Source organism: Rhipicephalus microplus, chromosome X, assembly GCF_043290135.1.
Source record: "Rhipicephalus microplus isolate Deutch F79 chromosome X, USDA_Rmic, whole genome shotgun sequence".
NCBI classification, from domain to species: domain Eukaryota; kingdom Metazoa; phylum Arthropoda; class Arachnida; order Ixodida; family Ixodidae; genus Rhipicephalus; species Rhipicephalus microplus.
Genome location: NC_134710.1, coordinates 498,315,325 through 498,340,131, shown reverse-complemented (window position 1 = coordinate 498,340,131; position 24,807 = coordinate 498,315,325). Strand labels below are relative to the sequence as shown.

The 24,807-nt window shown below is 46.2% G+C and overlaps 1 protein-coding gene across 1 annotated transcript in view; it reads left to right on the top strand.

The window, feature by feature from the left end:
• LOC119160761 (zinc finger MYND domain-containing protein 19) overlaps window positions 1–24,807 on the top strand; it is a 125,745-nt gene that overhangs the window by 76,411 nt on the left and 24,527 nt on the right. The window contains exons 4-5 of the mRNA XM_037412989.2: window positions 574–811; window positions 12,066–12,126. Coding sequence (XP_037268886.1) covers window positions 574–811; window positions 12,066–12,126 — 299 coding nt within the window. The remainder of the gene's footprint in view (window positions 1–573; window positions 812–12,065; window positions 12,127–24,807) is intronic.

The following is a 24,807-nucleotide window of genomic DNA, read 5'->3' as shown; positions in this document are numbered from 1 at the left end:
TGAAACGAGTTGACATCTGCTGGGAACGTTCTCTCTGACTGCTCCAGATATGTTTAAAAGGCCTTTCTGGCTGCTCGAAGCCTGCGCCTAATTGTCTTTCTAGATGCTCCAAGTCAGCTAGCAAAGGCACTTTGGCTGCTCCCAGGACTGCTCTCAAACCCACGTACTCTGTTGCACCCCTGATTTGAGGAAAACAGCAAAAATTATCAAGCTCGAGATGGCACTGCCATGCTTCCATGAAGTAGTTCATACGAGCTGTAAGATAAAGAAGGCACAAAAAAAGAAGCATTGTGCTTGTTTTGTTTTTAAGCCATTATATAAGCTGATGTAAAGTTGCTTGCAATGTCTAGTGTTTGTGCGTGTGTGTGCATGCTCGGTTTGCTTCATTGTGTTGCAGTCTGTGTTAGTTCGAATTTTTGTACCCTTTATCATTAAGTATAATCGTGAAAAAGCCACGGATTATGAAGGCAAGGAGGAAGCTCTTTGTAGTTTTTATGTGACGATTGTGTGTTTGACCGGTCTGGTTCCATTTCTCTTTAATGACTATCCGTGTGGCATGGTCACATCGAACAGGGAGCGGCATTTTGGTGGAGTTGCCCCGGGGTTCAGGGTGGGGCACCTGAACGGAGTCACCATGGACAATCGGCTGGAAAACCTGGCTTTGGAGCGCCTGCCCTTGACGCCTCACCCGACTGTTGTGCCAGCTACGCCTTTCACGCCCGTGACAGAGTCCCAGCCAAATAAGCAACGCGAGCAGTCTCTCTATTGGGCTGCCATTCAGCAGCTACCACCAGAGCACCTTGTGGAAGAGGTGTGTTCGCTCACTCCATTGTAGGAGCTCTGTGAAAAGATTGTGCCTCAGTTAAAAAGTGGCGTGTTGGGCTTTATGTTGCTATTTTTTCGCTGTAGTGTGCCATAATAATGTGCCTCCCATTGACATGCTTTTTCCCTCTACGGGTATCGCCTTGAGTTTTGTGTCACCAAAGAACTAGCACAATTCATTTTCGAGCCATGATATGTGCACACAATTCTATAGAAAGAGCATGCATGCATTTTTGTTAGGGCACCCACTAAAGAGTTTCCACATGGGATTGTTTTTTTCATTAAGATGAGTGATGTTGAGCATAGGATGGGACGAAATAAAGGGCACAATGACTCTTGAAGTGCAAACTTTTAACAATTTATTGATGAGGGTAAGAGGACCTTTCATATATTTCCAAGGCAGCATTGCAACAGAGCAATTTTCATGGAGCATATGACGGCGGTGGAAATTTGAATACAGTAGAATCTTGGTGATATGATTATGGTTGATGCGAATTTCGCGATGATACGAGTTTTAAGGTTGCTTCAGATGGACTACATTATATAAAATACGCCGTTATTTGGTGTTATATGACTTGTTTCCCCAGTCACCACGGATGATGTGAACACATGATTCATTGCTGCCTGCGAACGGCACAACGCAGCTTGTCCTATGGAAGAAGGCCCGTTCACACTTTCATCTGCATGAAATTTTGCTCAAATTTTTCCAAAGTATGAGGAATTGGGTCACCGTCACTCCTACCTTACTTAGATTGGAAAGTTATTCATAATTCATATGAAAGTGACCATTTTCCAACTCTTTTAATAACAAGACAACGGGATGACCGACCATCTTATCCTAAAAAGTGGAACTTTCATGTTGCAAACTGGGTAAAATTTAGAGAGCTATATACACTACGCCTCGAAGAGGTAGACTGTTTGGAAGTAGAAGAGATGGCCCACTATATCTTCAAATATGTTCTTACTTGAGCAAAAAAAGTGCATACCGCAGTCCAGCAATGATAAGGTTAACACAAAGGCATGGTGGAATTGTGAGTGTGAAATTGCTAAAAAACGACAAATCAAAGCATGGAGGACTATTCCAACCGCTAGCCAACAGCAGAAAACTTGATAAACTCTAAAAGGTGCAAAGCGAATGGCAGGCGCATTCGCCCTATAGCCAATCGGGAAAGCTGGACAAACTACATATTTTCAATATATTCTTACACAGACGCCAGCAAGGTGTATAATAGGGTGCATAAACTTAAAGGACAAGGCCCAAATCTCTTCTCTTTGGTGAATGACTGCGGGGATACAATAGAAAAACAGGCAAACGCTCTTGGCGAACACTTCGAGAAAATATCAAGCTCAGAAAATTATACCGCTCGGTTCTTGCGCCACAAAAGTATAGCTGAAAGTGTACGTCTATGCCGTAACAAGCCTATATCTCACGGATACAATAAACCACTAACACTACATGAACTGAGACTTTCCCTTGGTTCCTGTGGAAGTTTTGCCCCTGGTTTTGATACAGTTACCTATGAAATGGGAGCAGCAATGGCGTAGTGATTAGAGCATCCGCCTCGCATGCAAGAGGTCCGTGGTTCAAATTCCGGTACCGCGCAGTTCCCAACCGGATTAAAAAAAAAAAAAACCGGATTAAAAAAAAAAAAATCCGCGTGTTGATGGAACTGCATTAGGAGGCCTGGGGTGCGGCCTCACCGGCAAACACCGCCGAGAACGCACTCCCTCACCAGAGAAGGATTGGCCACCCTGGTGCAGTATCTGGCCACTACCTCCCACATGCTTACGTCAAATAACTCACGGCCCTCAGTCCCCAGCAGCTGCGAAGCAACTGACCACGGCGGCGGTCAGATCTGCAACGCAGCAGGGGGTGCTAAGAATCTCTGGATCCGGACAGGCCGCCATTGGAACCTGAACTTGCCAACGTTTAACGCTAGAACCTTATCTAGTGAGGGAAGTCTAGCTGTACTATTCGAGGAGCTAGAGGGTGTTAAATGGGATATAATAGGGCTCAGTGAGGTTAGGAGGACAGATGAGGCCTATACGGTGCTACAGAATGGGCACGTCCTTTGCTACAGGGGCTTGGCAGACAGAAGAGAACTGGGAGTGGGGTTCCTAATTCACAGAAACATAGCTGGCAACATAGAGGAATACTATAGCATTAATGAAAGGGTGGCAGGTATTGTAATTAAACTGAATAAAAGATACAAAATGAAGGTAGTACAGGCTTACGCGCCTACATCCAGCCATGATGACGCTTCAGTTGAAAGCTTCTATGAAGACGTGGAATCGGCAATGAGTAAGGTAAAAACACAGTATACTATGGTGATGGGCGACTTTAATGCAAAGGTAGGGAAGAAGCAGGCTGGAGACCAGGCAGTAGGAGATTATGGCATCGGTACTAGAAACGCCAGAGGAGAGCTACTAGTAGAATTCGCAGAACGCAATAATTTACGGATTTTGAATACCTTCTACCGAAAACGAGAAAACCGCAAGGGGACATGGAGGAGCCCTAATGGTGAAAATAAGAACGAAATAGACTTTATAATGAGTGCACACCCTGGAATCGTTAAGGATGTGGAAGTGATTGGCAAGGTACGATGCAGTGACCATAGATTGGTACGGTCTCGAATTCGCCTAGACTTGAAGAAGGAACGACAGAAACTGATACGCAAGAAGCCAATCAATCAGCTAGCACTGAGAGGGAAAGTACAGGAATTCAGAGTGTCGCTGCAGAACAGGTATTCGGCTCTTAGTGAGGAAACCAACCTTAGCGTAGATACAATGAATGATAATCTGACGAGTATCATTACGGAGTGTGCAGTGGAAGTTGGAGGCCGGGTAGTTAGACAGGACACTGGCAAGCTTTCCCAAGAAACGAAAAACCTAATTAAGAAGCGTCAAATCATGAAAGTGTCAAGTACAACAGACAAAATAGAACTGGCAGAGCTTTCGAAGTTGATTAATAGACGTAAGGTATGCGATGTAAGAAGGTATAACATGGAGAGAATTGAACACGCTCTGAAAAACGGAGGAAGTGTCAAAGCATTGAAGAGGAAACTTGGGATAGGCAAAAGTCGGATGTATGCACTAAGGGACAAAGAAGGCAAAATAACTACCAATATGGATAGGATAGTTAAAATAGCGGAGGAGTTTTACAGAGATCTGTACAGTAGCCGAGACAACCACGACCTTAATACTATAAGAACTAGCAGTAACCCAGATTACACCCCACCAGTAATGATAGAAGAAGTCAGAAAAGCTTTGGAGAGCATGCAAAGGGGCAAAGCTGCTGGTGAGGATCAGGTAACATCAGATTTGCTGAAAGATGGAGGACAGATTGTGTTAGAAAAACTAGCCACCCTGTTTACGAGGTGTCTCCTGACGGGAAGAGTACCAGAGTCTTGGAAGAACGCTAACATCATCTTAATACATAAGAAAGGAGATGACAAGGACTTGAAGAATTACAGGCCGATCAGCTTGCTCTCTGTAGTATACAAGCTATTTACAAAGGTAATTGCTAACAGAGTAAAGAAAACATTAGAATTCAATCAACCAAAGGAACAAGCAGGATTTCGAACAGGCTACTCAACAATTGACCACATTCATACTATCAATCAGGTAATAGAGAAATGCTCAGAGTATAACCAACCACTATACATAGCCTTCATAGATTACGAGAAGGCGTTTGATTCAGTAGAAATATCAGCCGTCATGCAAACACTGCGGAATCAGGGCGTAGATGAAGTGTATATAAACATTCTGGAAGAAATCTACAGGGGATCAACTGCTACCATAGTGCTTCATAAAGAAAGCAACAGAATACCAATCAAGAAGGGTGTACGGCAGGGGGACACAATTTCCCCAATGCTATTTACCGCGTGCTTACACGAGGTTTTCAGAAGCCTAGAATGGGAGCAGTTAGGGATAAGAGTCAATGGAGAATACCTTAGTAACCTGCGCTTCGCCGATGATATTACATTGCTGAGTAACTCGGGGGACGAATTGCAACTCATGATTACGGAGTTAGACAAGGAGAGCAGAAAGGTGGGCCTTAAAATTAATCTGCAGAAAACGAAAGTAATGTACAACAACCTCGGCAAGGAGCAGCGCTTCGAGATAGGTAATAGTGCACTTGAAGTTGTAAAAGACTATGTCTACTTAGGGCAGGTAATAACCGCAGAGCCGAACCACGAGATTGAAGTAACTAGAAGAATAAGAATGGGGTGGAGCACATTCGGCAAGCACTCTCAAATTATGACAGGTAGATTGCCACTATCCCTCAAGAGAAAGGTATATAACAGCTGTATCTTGCCGGTACTTAGCTACGGAGCAGAAACCTGGAGACTTACAAAGAGGGTTCAGCTTAAATTGAGGACGACGCAGCGAGCAATGGAAAGAAAAATGGTAGGTGTAACCTTAAGAGACAAGAAGAGAGCAGAGTGGATTAGGGAACAAACGGGGGTTAAGGATATCATAGCTGAAATCAAGATGAAGAAATGGACATGGGCAGGGCATGTAGCGCGCAGACAGGATAACCGCTGGTCATTAAGGGTAACTGACTGGATTCCCAGAGAAGGGAAGCGGGTTAGGGGGAGACAGAAGGTTAGGTGGGCAGATGAGATTAAGAAGTTTGCGGGTATAAATTGGCAGCAGCAAGCACAGGACCGGGTTCACTGGCGGAACATGGGAGAGGCCTTTGTCCTGCAGTGGACGTAGTCAGGCTGATGATGATGATGATGACCTATGAAATGATCGGAAATCTCTCTGATGAAACCCTGAAATGCCTTTTAGCGCTTTACACCAAGATTTTCAATAGTACAGGCGAAATATCCCCTGCTTGAAAAGAGGCAACAGTCCTACCAATCCTTAAGCAGGGCAAAAATGTCTCTTCGTTAAGTAGTTACAGGCCTATTGCACTCACATGCTGCCTACTCAAAGTTTTTGAAAAAAATGATTAACTGCTGCATGTGCCAGTCTGGTTTATGTATAGCTAGATTCACATCTGACGATCTTGTTCTCCTCAAGTCATATATACGTGACACATTTGTACAAAACCAATACTGTCTTTCTGCTTTCTTTGATCTTGAGAAGGCATATGATACTGCCTGGCGATACGGAATCCTGAAAGACTTATCGTCCTTTGGAATATGCGGCCGGTTGATTACCATCTTAAGGGGTTACCTGTCTGAAAGGAAGTTTCGTGTAAGAATAGACAGTGTGGTATCGGGCACATTTCTTCAAGTGCTGCAAAGAGGAGTATTAAGCTGCACGCTTTTTATAGTTAAAATGAACTTTCTTCAATCTGTTATTCCACCTGCGATATCGTACTCCGTTTATGTGGGTGACATCCAAGTCAGTTTCAAATCGTGTAACTTGACTGTATGCGAACGTCAGATACAATCAGGTGTTAACCGCCTTGCAAAATGGGCTGATGAGAATGGTTTTAAGTTTAATGCTGATAAGACTACTAGTGTACTTTTCTCCAGACGAAGAGGTGTACATCATGACCCCTGCATACTAATGAACGGACAAAACTTAGTCATTATGAAAGAACAAAGTTCCTCGGTGAAATTTTTGATGTTAAACTCACCTTCGTCTAGCACATAAAACAGCTGAAGTTAAAAATGTCTCAAGACCATGAACCTTTTAAAGATTTTATAGCATCAGTCATGGGGGACATACAGGCTCTGTCTCATATCTGTTTAGAAGCCCGATTTTGTCGCGTATAGACTATGTATGCATAGTATATCAGTTAGCTTCAAGGACAGCACTCAAACTATTAGACCCTGTATACCACTTGCCGTATAATGCGGAATATAGGTCGAGGCGTAATATAGGTCGACCCGCTTGTCTTGACCAGCAAAAAAAAGAAAACGCGGAATCGTTCACGGATTCACTTTATTCAGTCCTCCAAGCTGCCGGAGCTCTCCTCCGACGACGACTGCTTATCACTAGCCGCCTCCCATAGCATGTCGTCTTCAGTGCCATCAAGAGCGTTGCTGATGCAGCACTTCTTGAATGCACCCACCACCATCTCTTCAGGCAGAGACCTCCATGCCTCAGAGACCAAACCAGAAACTGTCGCGAGAGTTCTGTCTTTCCATCGCAAAGGCTCTCCTTCACTGATGCTGTCAAGTGCCCGAGAAACGCATCCAACACGAGCATGTTCCGCTGGGGCAGGAGTACTCCAGGCCGCCTGTTCCACACTGCGCGGATCTACTCGCGCATTAGGGCCTCGTCCATATACCCCTTCTCGTTGACGCGGACGATGGCATCTCACGGGAAGGCCTCCTTCGGCATCGTTTTCCGCTTGAAGATGATGAAGGGGGGCAATTTTCTGCCATAATCAGTGCAGGAAAGCACAACGGTGAAGCGCAAATGCTCGCTTACGGTCGACAAAAGCTTCACCTCTTTTGCCCCGTGTTCACAAACAGTCATGGACGACGGCATGTCGAACCACACCGGCGTTTCGTCGAGGTTGCCAATCTGGCCTAGCATGTAGCCATGCTGCCGCCGGAAGCTGTTCACGTGGAGTTGAAACTCTATCAATTTATCCTCGTACATCTCCGGCAGCTTCTAACATATCGACGTTCTGTCGAAAGGCAAATGCGGCGCATGAAGCGACGGACCCAATAAATGGATCTCTTGAAGTCTTTCTTTGACAGACCGGCTTCACGGGCGAGCTCGATGGCTTTTGATCGAATGAGCTCCGCCTTCACTGGCAGGGATCTGGCATGGTACTCGCCGATGAAATTCGCCTCTTTGTCTTCGAGTTCCGGGTGCACAGCTCGGCGACCGCGAAACCCGTTACACACTGACAATTTGGATTTTTGGTCACGCCAGTACCTGACGCTTTTCTCGGACACTCCAAACTGCCGCTGTGCCGCCATGTTGCCATTCGCTTCCGCAAATTCAATAACTTGTCTTTTAAACGCAGTGGTGAACTGGCACCGCATCTCGGTATTCATGGCTAGTCGCACAGTAACGTCGACACTCGCTACGAACACTAAATGAACAAGAAAAGAAAAATGGCGTCGGCAGAGAACGCGTCGGCCCAATGAGGCGATGTCGATGCTGATGTCCACAAGGCACGTGACACCTCCTGCTACCAGAAGATCACTTGGTTTATGCCAAGGGCCGGTATATAGGTCGAGGGGTGACTTCTTATTGACATTTTTTGGAAAAAATCTCTACCTATATTCCGCACTATACGGTAGGTATCCGGCCGGCACTTGATGCGTTTCGTACCAGCCCTGTTCAAAGCCTTTAGGCAGAGTCAAATCAGTGGCCGCTGGACTATCAGTGCACATATTTAGGTGTCGCCTATGCAGTTAAAATCATTTCCCTGAAGCAGCACCCATGCAAAGCACTTGTGAATGATCTGTCTACTGCTCAGTTATACGCAAACCGTCCTATCACCACACCATTTCTATTGGCAATAAGACCTGCAGTAAAAAAACTTGGCATTTTTTTAGATGATTTGCAGCAAAGTGACTACGCTTAACATAGTCCTCCCTGGCAGCTGTGTCCAGTCACTTGTGACTGGTTCTTCAAAGACCGCAAAACGAAAAATTGTTCAAGTGCGGTAATTGAGCAACATTTCTTGGCCCTTGAACACAAATTTTGTTCAGCTGCATTCTTCTCTGATGGCTCAAAGTCTCAAACATCTGTATCCTGTGCAGCCTACGTACAAAACTTTTTTTGACACTAGAACCATGCATACACATACCAGCATTTTTACAGCATAAGCCTGTGGTACCTGCTTATTATACAACACATCGTACAACACCAGATACCAAAGGCTATAGTGTACACTGATTCTTTAAGTGTTGGCACGGCGTTCTTGTGGCAAGTACAGCAGGAACCCCGCTTTAAACAAGCTCGTAAATGAAATCTATGAAGCCTATAATCTAAAGCTTTCTATTGTTATTTGCTGAGTGCCAGGTCATTCTTGAATTGCAGGGAATGAAATAGTAGATACCGAGAAGCCGCTGATCGGCAAGCCATAGATATAATCACTGTCTTGGGTGTGGATATAAAACCTGTTGTACGTAGAGTGTTATGCAACTACTGGCAAGATGAATGGGACAAACAGATCGACATCAAACTCCACCTAGTAAAACCCCAACTAAGGAAAGTTGTCCCACAAAAACTCAACAGATTCACTGAAGGCACTCTAACACGACTCAGAATAGGCCATACTTATGCCACACACAAACACCTTTTGACAGGCACTGATCCACCTACATGTATATATTGTGGAGAGAGTCTAACTGTTTTGCATGTTCTCATTCAATTCCCTGTGCTTCATGAAGCGCGACTGACTCATTTGAGGGAGCTCTACCAGTATCATATTCCACTTCATTTCGCACTATTTTTATCACTCGATGCAATGTTTGACTTCAAGAGACTTCATCATTATCTTGGGAAAGCCATATTTTTAGCAATGATATTCCATCCTAGCCACCAGGCTTGGCCTCAAGTGTGAGGTACTGCCTGGTGCAAAAAACACGCGTCTTAGCCTTCGCAGTTCTTGCTCAGGCAAGGACTTCTGCCGTGAGTGTCTCAGACTTTGCCGACTCATTTATTATAACAGACTCCAGCCAACAAAATGAAGGCCTTTAACAAAGCGGTGTTCCTTTTAAATGCACTGTGTTTTAAATATTTCATAGATATTCCTTACACATCATTTGTTTTAATTTTTAGACTAATAACCTGAAATGAAACAACACTTGCACTGGTGCTCTTTGGCCTTAGATGCCCTTGCGCCAATAAAACTTAATATAATAATAACAACCCCTTCAGCCGCAAATTATGGTCCACTGTCTATGAATGTGTCAAATTTGTAAGGCATGATTCCAAGGCACTCAGTATTACATTCCGAGAAAGAAAATGAAGGAATGTTTTGTTTTGTGAGAGTGACCCACCGCGGTGGTCTAGTGGCTAATGTACTCTGCTGCTGACTTTCAGGTCACGGGATCAAATCGCGTCTGCGGCGGCTGCATTTCCGATGGAGGGGGAAATGCTGTAGGCCTGTGTGCTCAGATTTGGGTGCAAGTTAAAGAATTCCAGGTGGTCGAAATTTCCAGAGCCTTTCACTACGGCGTCTCTCATAATCATATGGTGGTTCTGGGATGTTGAACCCCACATATCAATCAATCAATCAATGCTTAGAAAAGCAAAGATTGAGACAGGATGTCTTCATAGAATGAAAATTTTATTTTCCTGTCAGCTCATGAACTTCTGCACACGCCCTGATCACATGCGTACGCAGGGTCATTACTTATAAAAGCTCTATCCAGAGTAATTTCAGCTGGCCAAAGAGCTCATTTCCAAGATTCTGATATTTTCACGTTCTCGGTCGTTGAAAAGGAAACTTTTCCTGGTTGGCGCGATGCAGCTATTTTCACTCAACTCAGCATGCGTTATGCATGTGTGAGGAAGCTCGAAAACAACTGTTAATTTGTGCAGAACAAATCGCGAAATATCGCGATGAGGCCATGCAATCCCGCCAGCGCAACAAAACAATTTTTTGACCACGGCCGCCGAATCTTCAAACACCGCCGCGTGCACCGATCCAGGCGGCCATGCTTTGACTTCTGCACGCGCAGGCACTCTTTCCAAGTTTTTCTACGTGCGAGTTTCGCGAACTTTTCAAGCAAGCTACCCAACCTGCCTCCTTCCTGTGTGTTTTGGCTTTCAAGGTAGCCCTTCCGCCGCATGCTCCCTTCTCTTTATCGCAACTCCTTACCCTTCTCTCGCAAGTCTGCTCTCCTCTCTTGATCACAACTCCTTCGCCCATTTTCTCCGCTCCACGACGCCCGCTACGCTGGCTCGAATTAGTTTCGTTTTCTGACTGGAAACGAGCCCAGAGCTGTTGCACGCGTTCTGGCATGTGTGTTGTGTGTGCGCTTCCTGCTCGCTTTTGGTGTGCATGTGTGGTCATGATGGCGAACGGGAGGACTAGCACGCTTTTTACTGCCGCTCAACAAAACATCGAAAGTGTGACTGCTTGGCTTGAGCGTAATTCGTGCGTTAGGTGCCGCGTTTCGGAGCGCTTGCTCATAGCTGTTGACCACCTGGCAACCACCTGGCAGCCAATTTGTTGCTTCGGGCGTCCCGTATTCAGCTGTTGAAATGGTGAATATTTCGTGGGCGGCGGTGATGGCTACATGCGCGCCAAACTGTTTTCGCGAGGCCGGCTTCGTCGACGTCGAGCTTGATGTCGAGCGTGAAGCTTCCGAACAGGACCACTGCGGCGGCGATTTGTGGCAGCGCGTCGTCGACCCTGACCTGGGAGAGCGGGTGGGACATCTGTTGCGATAGTTTAATTATGCCCGATGATGATGCAGACACTGCGAAACCGTGCATGGATTGGAGCATTATGAATGAAGTACAGGGCGAGAGCGATTTGGGGGAATCGGATTGTGAGAACGAAGAAACTTTGGAGCCAGTGCCTCATGCAGCTTATGCCACAGGCCTCGGCGAATGAGCACCCTGTCATTTTAAATGAACTCGAGACCACCCTTATTGCTTCTGCTATTCGAAACACGTGCATCGCGGACTTTTTAGGGCAAAAAAAGTTTGTTTTTGCTCTCAACTTTTTTTTAAATCTGTGTTTTATTTACTACGAACTTCGGGATACAGCGAACGGATGCCACGTCACGCTCAGGTTCGTTATAAGCAGGCCTGACTGTACATGGATTTGCCTCCTAATCTTCGTACTTTACGTACCGTTTGGCTTTGCATGGCTTGAAGCTGCTTTGTCACGAAACAGCCGTCTGCAAATATTTGGTTGTTGCACTTCACTACTTTAATCTTTTAGGCTCATCATTTAAAATCCGGTAACGAAGTTCGAAACAGTTTGTTCTTAAAAGAACATTTGTTCTTTTAAGCCCACGACACAGCACAAGGTTGTGTCGTGGGCTTATTCCGGCGGTCTGTACCCGTTTTTTGTGCAAGGCCGGCTGCCACTGCCCCTATTTAGTTTTCAGATTATACTACGCCCGAATAATACGACGCTTTTGTGTGGTCCCCTGAAAGACGTATAATCGGGGTTCCGCTGTACAATATATTGTACATTAAATTCATATGCATGCACTTCTGAATTATGGCAGTGATAGGGATGTTATAGTCAAGCCTTATGAAAAGAGAATTGCCATATGCTGCTGTTCAAGCTGCACTTGCTGTGTGTCATGCTTACGAATTATAGCAATATTTTATAATTTTTTCTTCAGCTTGCAGATGCGGCTGTCACCAAATATTACAATGCCAACGGTGAAGTGATCGAGGAAGATGGTAAGTTCTGTTATTATCTATCTTTCGATCATTGCAAAGCAGCACATATTCAGCCAAATGCATTTGTATAGTACAACCTGGTTAATACATAAATATCATTAACTAGGATTCTAGCTATGCTCTGGATGTTCTATGCTGTAGTCGTCCAGTATAGATCTGTAAAAAAGAGAAAACTCCAACCAAAATTTATTTTAAGAAACTTTCCAAGCCTGTCTTCAGGGGTGAGAAAACCCAAGATGTGCAGCACTTATGTGCGCCTTCTTGTCGTGCATGCAAGGTTTGCCATGCCTCATCACAAAGTGTGGCAGTAGAGTGCATCCTCATGGTGCAGTTATGTTTCCCGCTGTCTGCTGAACGTGGTAGGGTTCGAGGAGAAGCCATCAGCAAAGGTTCCTTTTTCTAGGAGCAACCAGCAAAGGTTCCTTTCTTTTTCTAAGATCTGATGTGGTCAAATAACTCGCAGTATTCTGCCTCTGCGCTCTGTTCGCTGTTGCATTCTTTCGTGGAAGCGCTTGGTTCCACCAACGTAGGAAGCGGGGCAGTTGGCACAGGATCCAGTACACAACACCTTGCGCTTTTTACACAGGTGCATAGTCTTTTGGCCGCGAGGTGAAACTCCCAATGGTGGTGGATAGCTTGTGGGCAATGTCGACCCCTGCCTTTCTCAGTGTTTACAGCAGTCAACTGCCGATTTTTCGGACATCCATATTTTCGGACATGCCCAATAATTCGGACATCTTCGCGGCACCACCACGAGCCCCCATAGAATCAATGTATAAGGAAGTCTGAAATTTCGACGCTCGAACCCCCCGGAGTCCAATTTTCCGCACTTTTTGACACGACGGAAGGTCGGAAACCACCACTGACCTCCGTTGGAAACCACCACAACTGCGTCACACGCGATTATAATCGCATAAATGAGCGCGCCGGTCTGCTGTGGCGGCATCTGTTGCTTGGACTCGTTGATCGCTAGTGGAGAAACACACACGGCCTCCGAGATTCCTAACACTGGCCGTGTTTATCGTGCAAGGGTGCTTCGCTGACAATCGAAACTATCCACCCGGAAATTTTTTGGCGCCAATAAAGTTTCTTTCGCTTTAGCGCTTGTGCTTGTGCGTGCCACTCTGGCTTCCGGCGCAGTGCTTTTGCGAAGCGTTTCACCACTTCGAACTAGAACTAACCGTCGCACACCGATTTGGTCTGGCCACGCTGGCTATCTTGAATGTTTACCAGCGCCACCTCCGGAGTACCCGAGGCACTGTCGCCTGTCGTCGCGCTGTTTTTTTTTACGCAGCCCACATGGTGTTTGGCTAGCCTAGTGCATGGTTGTGCAATCGTGTGAAGTGTGCTCTGCAACGCTAAGCCTAGGTGCTCCGACGCTCGTCAGCCAACTCCTTTGTTCACATCGTGAGGATTTTGCTTGCCTGCAATGGCCCCCATTCCGCCTTCGTCGTCCTCGCCGATGCCATCGAAGCGCGGAAAACAGTACCGTTGGTTAACGATGGAGAAGAAAGCCGCTATTATTAAGTTAGTGAAGAGTGGCCAATCTCAGGCTGACGTGAGCGAGAAGTATGGCATTTCCAAGCAAACAGTTTCTGATTTCCCGAGGAACAAAGACAAGATCTTGAAAGTAGCTGAAAAACTGTCTGGTGCCCAAAAGATGAAGGCAAGCCAAGGTGTTCATCCAAAGCTTGAGGGCGCTCTTGTCGTGTGGCTTAATTCAATGATTCCCTAGCGGTTGCCAGTCTCGGGCTGCATCTTCAAACAAAAAGCGGAAACTCTCGTGCTTCGAATGGACATCATGGATTTTAAGTTCAGTGATGGGTGGCTGAGAAACTTTAAGCATCGCAATGACCTCAAGTGCAAGAAGACGTGTGGCGAAAGCGGCGCCGTCGACAGTGCAGTTATTGCGCAGTACCGTAGTGGAAAATTCCAGTCTTTGTTGCAGCAGTTCTCTGTTGACAATATTTTCAACTGCGACGAAACTGGCTTGTTTTACAAGCTGCTGCCGGAAAGAACACTCGCTTTTGCTGGTGACGCATGCCATGGTGACAAGCATGGCAAAGAACGGCTGACCGTTTTTGTCGGCAGCAACATGTCTGGCAGCGAGAAACTTCTTTTGTTAGTAATCGAGAAGACCAAGAGCTCGAGGTATTTTAAAGGGGCAACGCTGCCAGTGTTTTATATGAAGCCAACAAAACGGCATGGGTAACACAGCAGTTGTTTGAGAGTTACGTCCGCAGGTTGGACAGGAAGTTTGAACAACAGAACAGGCGTGTTCTACTCTTCCTTGACAATTGCGCTGCTCATGGTCGCATCAGTAACTTGAAGACTATCCAGCTGGAATTCATGCCGCCAAACACGACTGCGATACTCCAAGTGATGGACCAAGGCGTTATCCGTAATCTGAAACTTTTGTACTGTTCACGTATACTCAACCGCATGGTGCTGTGCTCGGAAAAAAGGGAAAGCCTACAGCGTTGACCTTCGGTCTGCTGTCGGAATGCTTGCGGACGCATGGAAGGCAGTAACGCAAGACACGCTTTGCAACTGCTTTCGCCACGCGGGCTTAGTACTTGACACAGAGGCAGCAGACTTGCCTGAAGAAAGCGACAGCGCGACTGACTTGTGCCCTCTCATGGACGATATTATCAACAACCTCCGCTCTGCTGGTGCTTCCATGCCCACGGAAATAACTTTTGAGTGGTTCATCAACGCTGACAACAAGCTCGACTTCTGCGCAGAGCTAACCAACGACGAAATAGTCAGTCAGGTTATGGCGGATTCAGACGACTCCGATGTCGAAAAAGAGGAACCAACGCCTGCGCCACCTACGACCGCCGAATTGATGCGAGCATTGATGACGCTATCATCGATGTACAGTGATGACATGACCCTTGCTCAGATCGAGGCGAATGCATGCCTACCAAGTTTTACGATTTTATCGTAAAGTGCTCGATTTTCAGCACATTTTTACGAGTATCGTAATGACAACTATATCTTTACGATTTTTGCATGTTTCGGTCCGAAAATTTCGCAAACTAAATGCGCTGCTTCAGACAGGCATCTGCACCAGCTAAATCTGGCCTTTTTTTTTTTTTTCGCTGGGTTATGCAGGCAACACTGTATTGGCTTATATCCAGAGTCAAAGCCAAAAGGCATTGACTTCGCGGATGGCAGAAATGTGCTCGACTTTCTTTGTTACCATGCGCGCTGCGGGAGGTTCCTTGCACATGTTTTTGTGGAGTGGTAGCGTGTGATTCAGTCCTAGCAGCTCACGAGATGCCTGAGAAGAAATACTTTCAAGTTTTTATTCCCAGCTATTCGACTGACTTTCCATTTATTAAGAGGTCACGTAAAGGTGAGCGGTACGCATTTTGTAGTTTGTGCTGCTGTGATGTGAACATTTCGCACGCTGGTCGCCGGTATATTCTGCTAAAAACACAAAGACTCGGCGAAACTTGTGGACTCTGACAGGAAACTTGGAGGGTACTTTAACAGCAAAGCAGATCTCGATACTACAACTCGAGCGGAGTGCCTTTTTACTGCATTCCTGATTGAACACAACGTGCCGTTCACAGCTGCTGATCACGCTGGAGACCTTTTTCGAAAAATGTTTCCGGACTCGAAGGAAGCTAAGAACTACGCCTGCGCCCGTACGAAGACTACGGCGATTGTGAAGGAAATGGTCAACAAAGCTATCGACGAAATGATAAGTCACTTGCAGCATGCTTTGTTCTCTGTCGCCACAGACAGGAGCAATGACGCCGGCAACGATGCAAAACAGTATTCAATCGTGGTGACGTTCTGTGATAGTACTGTTCGCACTGCCTTGCTCGCAATGCCTGCCCTCAAAGGTAACTCCCACGGGACGAAACATCGGTGAGCTTGTTGTAGACACGCTAACGAGCAAAAAGATACCGCTCCAGAACTGCATCGGCTTGGCGTGTGATAACGCGCCAGTCATGATTGGATTGAAAAACGGAGTGACTGCTGTGCTGAAAGAAAGCCATGAGAACATTGCCACCATCGACTGCTGTTCCCATTTGATCAATCTGGTGGCACAGAAAGGCTCAGCATGCCTTCCACTGAATGTGGATGAGGTGCTGGTCGACATTTTCTACTACCTCGAGAAAAGCTCAAAAAGGAAGGACAAGCTGAAAGCTTTTCAGTCTCTTCACGATGTAGAGGCCAAAAAAAATTTTAAGCATGTGAGCACCAGGTGGCTCTCTCTCAGAAGGAGCCTGAAACGGCTTGTGAACCAGTGGCAGCCACTGCTTAGTTTCTTCCATAGTGAAATAAGGCCCTTTGGGCAGGTTTCCAAGTTTCCCAGCTAGCCATGTAACCTTCGCACTGACTTTCAGAAGCATGCAAAGGAAGCAGAGAGCAGTCATCAAAGCAAAAGAGCAAGTCTGGACACAAATGTCCCCGTGTCGGATACAGCTCCCAAGCGAACCCAAAACCGTCCAGGAAAGGTCCTAAACTAAGATCTATTCCTGTTTCTTTCATCAGATGCAAATAGAGCATACTGTGACTTCTTGCTGTCTGTAATCCCAGAGTTTGAAAAGGTGAATGTGTTCCTGCAGTCTAAAGCACCTCAAGTGCACTTGCTGCGTGAAGTGCTTAATAACTTGCTAAGAGAGATCATGTTGCGTTTTGCAAAACCTTCAGTGATCAAAAAAGCTGATGTGTTGGCTGATGTTGACTACAAATCTTCTGTCAGCCAAAGAGATAATGAAGATATTGTAATTGGTAGTCGGACCACACAGACCTTGGAAGGCCTAAAAAAGAAGCAAAGGAAGAGTTTTTTACACATATAAGAAGGTTCTTCGTTGCAGCAACGGAGTACATGATCCTCAAATTTCCACTGAAGTGTGGGCTGCTGAAGAGTGCAGAAGTAGCAAGGCTTGCGTCCATTGAACACGCCAAGTTTTCTGACGTCAAGTACTTAATCAACCGCTTCCCAGTGCTGCTATCACTTCAAGAGGGGCAAGATGTGAATTCTGCTCTAGATGACATTCAGGCAGAGTTCACGCGTCTTCAGTTGAAAGAATTACCCGCTGAAGTACCTAAGGAGCAGCAGATTGATGAGCAATGGCAGGTGGTGTCCAGTTTACGAGAAGTGGATGGCAGCTTCAAGTATGCCAGACTTTTAAAGTTTATGTTGGGGGTCCTTACACTTCCGCATAGTAATGCAGAGTGTGAAAGAGTTTTCAGCAAAGTGAAAAAGGCGCACACCCAGTTCCGTGCCTCCATGTCGAAAAAGACTGTGGAGCAGTTGCTTGTCGCATGATGTGCCCAGTCACACTCGAGAAAGTGCCACGAACAGGTCTTTGACAAGGACTTTCTGAGAAAGGCCAAAGCTGCCACGGCCTCTATGCTAGTCTATCCCTCCACTTCCGAGACTTGAGAACTTTTTGTGCTTCTTTTGTGAAATGTTTCTTTTGTATTCCATTCATCTAAGCCAGTTTTTGGAAAATAAAGTGCCATTTTAGTATTTTTGTTCTTGGTTTTAGTATTTTTTGTCATCTCCTGTAGTACTTTAGAACTCTGGGGTTGGCACGCCTGCTAATGTGATCACATGCAAGCGGAACGCCGTTCAAACAAGGATCAACAAGTTGTTCAAGCCACTGCAGCTCTAACATCGGCTGCCCTGATGGCACTCGCTGTCGGCTGCATGCATTTTTTTTTTTTTTTAACGGCTCTTTTTAGAGCCACCCCACTGATGCTTTGGCAGAGTTCTGGAAGTCTGCTACTTCGACCTTGGCCCTCTTAATCCGAGAAATATCAATGAAATGGTGCGTTTTTTTGCCTGCATTGAGAAATATTAGCAAAATAGTGTTTTTTTTTTTTGCTTGCATTGAAAATTATCAGTAAAATAATGTGTTTTTTTTTTTGCTTGCATTCATTTTTTCGGACTGCTCGAATTTTTGGACGGTTTTTCGCTTCCTAAAGGGTCCGAAAAATCGGCAGTTGACTGTATTGGCGTAATCCTCGCACCCGCATAATACAGTCGAGCCCCCTTATAACGAATTTGAGCATGACGTGGCATTTGTTCACTGTATCTCGAAGTTCGTAGTAAACGAAACACGGCTTTTAAAAAAAGTTGCGAGCGGAAGCAGAAGCTTTTTTTGCCCCAAAAAGTCCGCGATGCACGTGTTTTGAATAGCAGAAGCAATAAGGGTGGTCTCGAGTTTATTTAAAATGGCAGGGTGCTCGTTCGCCGAGGCCCGGGGCATAAGCTGCGAGGCAATGGCTCCAAAGTTTCGTCGTTCTCACAATCCGATTTCCCCAAATCGCTCTCGCCCTGTATTTCATTCACAATGCTCGAATCCATGCACGGTTTCGCAGTGTCTGCATCATCATCGGCCATAATTAAACCATCGCAACAGATGTCTCACCCGCTCTCCCAGGTCGGAGTCGACGACGCGCTGCCACAAATCGCCGCCACAGTGGTCCTGTTCGGAGGCTTCAGGCTCGGCATTGGGCCCGACGTTGACAGAGTCAGCCTCGCGAAAACAGTTTCTCGCGCATGTCGCCGTTACCGCCACCCACGAAATATTCGCCCTCTTTACAGCTGAATACCAGGACACCCGAAGAGGCAAGTTTGCTGCCAGGTGGTCAACAGCTATGATCAAGCGCTCCGGAACGCGGCACCTAACGCGCGGATTACGCTCAAGCTAAGCGGTCACACTTTCGACGTTTTGTTGAGCGCCAGGACAAAGCATGCCAGTCACTAAGCATGCTAGTCCTCCCGTCTGCCATCGTGACCACACACGCACACCAAAAGCGATTAAGACGAGCACGCCGAAATTTGCCGAAATACAGTGACCTCAAAGGTATTATAAATTCAGATTTAAATCTCACCCAACACAACTTTCTACATCATTAGGAGCACTCGACAAGTTTTTTGTAGTCCAGTTATTTAACTTGAAATGGCACGTGAACCAATTTTGATGTGTTTGCGAAGTGAGCAAAATTAAGAAAGGCCAGACTGGTGACACAAGGTCCGAAGTAAACGTAGGTTAGCTGGAAAAATAATCCTATTTAAGTGACGCACCGAGAGACCACAGCAGAGGTGTAGCAAAAACTGTCGGCGGCAGTGTGCTGACACACCTCGGCCCACACTTCTACATTTTACCCAACGTAAGCGTCGAAGAAAGTATTGATGGAACTGTCTATCTCCAGTGCACCGAAGAAGCTCGACAACTGGCCTTTCTCTGCGCAAAAAACTAACAGACGACCGACAGCCATCGCTACAATCTTCGAGGAAGCTTCGTCAAATACCAGCCTAGCAACCACGTTTGGGTATGGACGCCGATTCGGCGACGTGGACTGAGCAAGAAACTTCTGTCACAATACTTCGGACCGCACCTGGCAGTTCGATGTCTCGGTACCCTCGTCTACAACGTTGTTCCCGAAGGAGTTGCGAACTCTCAACGACTGCGTGCGCTACCCTAAATCTTGTCGTGTGTCTCAAGCCGTTTCATGAGCATGAAGAAAACTAACAAATGTATTCTTTGTTGTCGCTTCTCTATTGTAGTGCTTTATTATTACTGTACTTTCTTGATTTGTTGTATGCAACTTTTCCTCTGTATTTTGTTTCAAGCATTGGGACGATGCTTTTGCAGAAGGGGGCAATGACATGCGCGTTCGTTAATTCCACTCTTGTGAGCCTGTCGGCAATACTCGGCACAAACTGCGCCTCATTTATCGAGAAGGTTCCTGATTATTGTAGATCATTCTGTTAAGAGTGCACGGAAGACACGAACACTCGAGATTATTCTAGAGCTTGCACTCCGAAAAATGATAAGGCTACAATATTCAATGGCACATGTATATGCTGACACGCTTCTCCACTTTTCAGTTGATCGACGGCCGACACGCACTTAGTCGCTCTCAGTGCCAATGTGTATCGCTGTAATCTGACTTTTCGATGACAATCTACAATTTCCGCCGAATAAACAACCTTCGAACTGCAATCTGCTTCCTTCGTCGACGTCACGACTCTGTGACAATACTGATTGGCGGCGTTATCTCGACTTTGTCTGTTTCATCGATTTAGCTTCGTTTACTATGGATTCTGATACAACGGACATTTGAATATAATTGACTAAAATGTGAGGCAATAAATATGGTCGGGGTGAGCAAGCAGACTTTTCTACCACAGGCACCTCGCAGGGGCGCCTGCGCAAGTAGGCGTTTGGTGTGTAGCGACACCACGGACCCGAGCTAACGGGGGAGTTCTGACTCCCTCCCACGCCTAGCCGTGCGTGGCTTTGCCGTGTCCGGGGAAAAGGGGATCCTGGGGGTTGAGCCGACGCTAGGTGATTGGACCTTTAAGGCCCCCGGGCAGAGGCAACACACCCCTTTGGCCCCGGCTTCACGTAGACGGCACCCCTGGGCTGACCCACCGAGGGGAAATCGGCAGTCGCCTTTTCCTATCTCTCTCTTCCTACATCTTAGTCTTTTCTCGTCTTTAAATCTATCCTGTCTTCTTCTCTCTTCCATTTACTTCCGATTTTTCCTGGCGGCAAGGGTTAACCTTGTGTAATTACTCAACCTTGAGTAGTTATATTTGGTTATAGTGGCAATGTACGGCTGGCGTCTGCAGCCTTATGCTATTAAGTGCTTCAGTGTCCCCTGGTTGGACTCCATGGTGGGTGGTCGCCATTGCTGCCGAAAAAAAACTACACTACTATGGGAACACCTGCATTTCCCCATCTCCTAGATCGTCTTCCGCTTAAGAGGGGACGCACCGATGAAATATTACTTTTCAACCAACCCAGACAATGCTTTCCGAAATTCCATGTAGTGCACTGCGAAAAGCCAACAAAACAAGCCAGAGCTATATCTCCATTTCTTGTTGCTAAATCTCTGACTGAGCTCTTTGGCCCAGGATACAAGGTTACAAAGATGGCTAGCGGAGACCTTCTCCTTGAGCTGCCAGAAAAACACCACTATGAAAAACTTGCCAGTCTCAAAGCATTTGGTAATATCCCAGTATCTGTTTCACCTCATAGATCAATGAACAGCTCACGCGGAGTTGTTTCAGAAGCAGACTTTCTTGAAATGTCTGAACAGGAACTGCTTGAAGGGTGCAAAGAGCAAAATGTCACGGATGTGAAACGAATCGTCATCAGACGCGACAACAAAGAAATACCTACCAAACTTATAATACTCACTTTTGCATCTAGCACACTGCCTTCATCTATAGACACAGGCTTTATCAAACTCTCTGTCCGTCCCTACATTCCCAATCCAAGACGGTGTTACAAATGTCAACGATTTGGTCATGGCTCGCAGAACTGCCGGGGTCAGGAAACTTGTGCAAGATGTGGTAGCCACGGCCACCCATCTGATAACTGTGTTACTACGCCTCACTGCGTGAATTGTGACGGGGAACGCGCCGCGTATTCGCGTTCGTGTCCTAACTGGAAGAAAGAAAAAGAAATAATCACTCTTAAAGTCAAAGAAAACATCACATTCAAAGAAGCAAGACGAAGAGTGTCGCCATTTTACGGCGCAACATATGCTGATGCGGCGCGTCAGGGGGCAACGCCGCACCGGCCCTCTCCACCCCTTCGGCCAGCGCAGAGCGAGCCATCGGCTGTGGCGCCTGCCCCCAAGGCGGCAGTAGTTCAGTCTACTCCGCCTTCAAGCAAATTGAGGTCGGAGACTCCAGGGTCCTCCGGTCTCAAGGCCTCCCCTCACCAGGCGAGGCCTAAAATCCGAACCACCAGCTCGCATGTGCGGGCATCCAGTGCCTCTGAGGAGGCAATGGATACAACGGTACCCTTGGTACCGAAAGAGCGGCGCGCCTCCTTGGAGCGCGCCAAGAAAAATAAAAAACCAATAACGGGGCCGGACGACCGTCCTGCCACCTAAAATAACAAGCTCACTCTAACACTGGATACTCTATGTACACACAGCAGCATCTCTTCTTTTAATATGCAGACAGAAATATTACAGTGGAACATCCGAGGCCTTCTTCGAAACCTTGATGACTTACAAGAACTTCTCCATGAACACAATCCAAGAGTGCTGTCTCTACAAGAGACACACTTAAAACGAACAAACACAAACTTTTTACGTAAGTACGTAATCTTCCGAAAGGATAGAGATGATGCCATGCCACCATCCGGTGGTGTAGCGGTTATAGTTAGTCAAGGTATAGCATGCACACAATTAGCCCTTAAAACCTCCCTCGAGGCGATGGCTGTCCGAGCAGTTATTCTAAACAAACTTGTCACTGTCTGCTCTTTGTACATACCTCCGCACCACCGTCTTGAAAAACTTCAATTCCAGTCTTTAATAGACGAGCTACCTGAACCTTACCTGGTGCTTGGGGACCTGAACGCACATAATGGTCTGTGGGGTGACTCTCGCTGTGATGCACGAGGTCGTCTCATTGAACAATTCCTCATTTCATCGGGTGCTTGTCTGTTGAATAGGAAAGAGGCAATATACTATAACCTTGCCAACAAAACTTACTCTTCCATAGACCTCAGTATCGCATCTCCTTCACTTGTACCATTGCTTCAGTGGAAAGTCATAAAAAATCCATACGGAAGTGACCATTTTCCTTTAGTTTTGAGTACACCAATAATATATGAATGTCCTCCACATGTTCCCAAATGGCTGGTAAACAAAGCCGACTGGGAACAATTTCAAAAGCTTACTCACTTAAATTGGACTGAAATATGCGGATTAGGCATAGATGAAGCTGTGCAGTACTTCACGGCCTTTCTTACTGACGCAGCAGCCAAGTGCATTCCTCAAACGTCTGGACTGCCCGGCAAACGACATGTCCCGTGGTGGAACACAGAACAGGGCATGGAGGTTGCTGCGGAACTCGCCGACGGCGGAAAACCTTGAGAGCTTTAAGAAAATAAAATCTCGAGGCAGGAGAAACGCGTCGGCAGGCCAGAAGAGAAAGTTGGCACAAGTTTTTATCAGGGATAAATTCATATACACAAGAGGCCAAAGTCTAGAACATGGTTCGTAGGGTAGCAGGAAGAAAAGTACACTCACTCCCACTCGTAAACACTCGGGGTGATACCTTGGAAGATCAGGCAAACTTCCTCGGTGCACACTTTGAACGGGTATCCAGCTCGTCCCACTATACAGACACTTTCCAAAAATACAGAACAAGAATAGAAAAGCAGAAACTCGAACACAAATGCACTAGAAACGAGGCATATAACCAAGCTTTCAGTCTACCTGAGCTCCAAACATCTCTAAACTCCTGCAGTACATCTGCCCCAGGTTCGGACCGTGTGGTGTATGAAATGTTAAAAAACCTACCAGCCGAAACACGAAAAACCTTACTTTGTTTGTACAATGCTATCTGGTTTTCTGGCACTATACCTACCTCCTGGAAAGAGGCTATTATTATTCCCATTTTGAAAGAGGGCAAGGACCCTTCTTTAGTTTCAAGTTATAGGCCTATAGCACTTACAAGCTGCTTGTGCAAAGTCTTCGAAAAAATGATAAACTGCCGACTTGTACATTTTCTTGAAACAAATGATTTGCTCGACCCATTTCAGTGCGGGTTTCGAGAAAGTAGATCCACCACAGACCACCTTGTTCGTATCGAGGCACAGATCAGAGATGCCTTTGTCCATAAACAATATTTTCTCTCTGTGTTCCTCGATATCAAAAAGGCTTACGATACAACATGGCGTTTCGGAATTCTAAGAGACCTGTCCCACCTTGGTGTGCGTGGAAGAATGTTTCATATGATCGAAAGTTACCTGTCAAACCGGACATTCCGTGTCCGTGTGGGCAGTGTTCTCTCCCAAACATTTGTTCAGGAAACAGGCGTGCCACAAGGTGGTGTGCTTAGTTGCACACTTTTTATTATCAAAATGAATTCTTTGCACTTGTCCATCCCCCGCAATATGTTCTATTGTACATATGTCGACGACGTTCAGCTTGGCTTCAAGTCGTGCAACTTGGCAATGTGTGAGCGGCAGGTTCAGCTGGGCTTAAACAAGGTCTCCAAATGGGCAGATGAAAACGGATTTCAATTTAACCCACAAAAAAGCACGTGTGTCTTGTTCTCTCGAAAAAGAGGCATGCACTCTGAACCTGACATTCGACTGAACGGGCAACGTCTGTCCGTCAAAGTCGAACATAAATTCTTAGGCTTAATCTTGGACAACAAGCTGACCTTCGTACCGCACATCAAGAATTTAAAAACAAAATGTTTAAAAGCCATGAATGTTATAAAAGTGTTGTCACGTACTACTTGGGGTAGTAATAGGCAATGCCTCATAAATCTGTATCGAAGCCTCATTCGCACCCGCTTAGATTACGGGGCCGTTGTTTATCAGTCTGCAACTCAAAGTGCTTTGAAGATGCTGGACCCCGTGCACCACTTGGACATCCGCCTTTCTACGGGTGCTTTTCGCACCAGCCCCGTAGAAAGCCTTTATGTTGAATCAAATGAGTGGTCGCTTCATCTGCAGAGAACTTACATGTCCTTTGTTTATTTCCTTAAGATGAAAGCAGATAAGAAGCACCCCTCATGCTCTACAATTAATGATTTGTCGAGCTCAACTCTGTTTCAAAACAGGCCTTTGATGAGGCAGCCCTTCTCAGTTCGCCTGAAGTGTCTAGCTGAGGAAACTGGAGTGTCACTTGAACAGAGTTTAATGGCTCCTGTAGCATACCCGC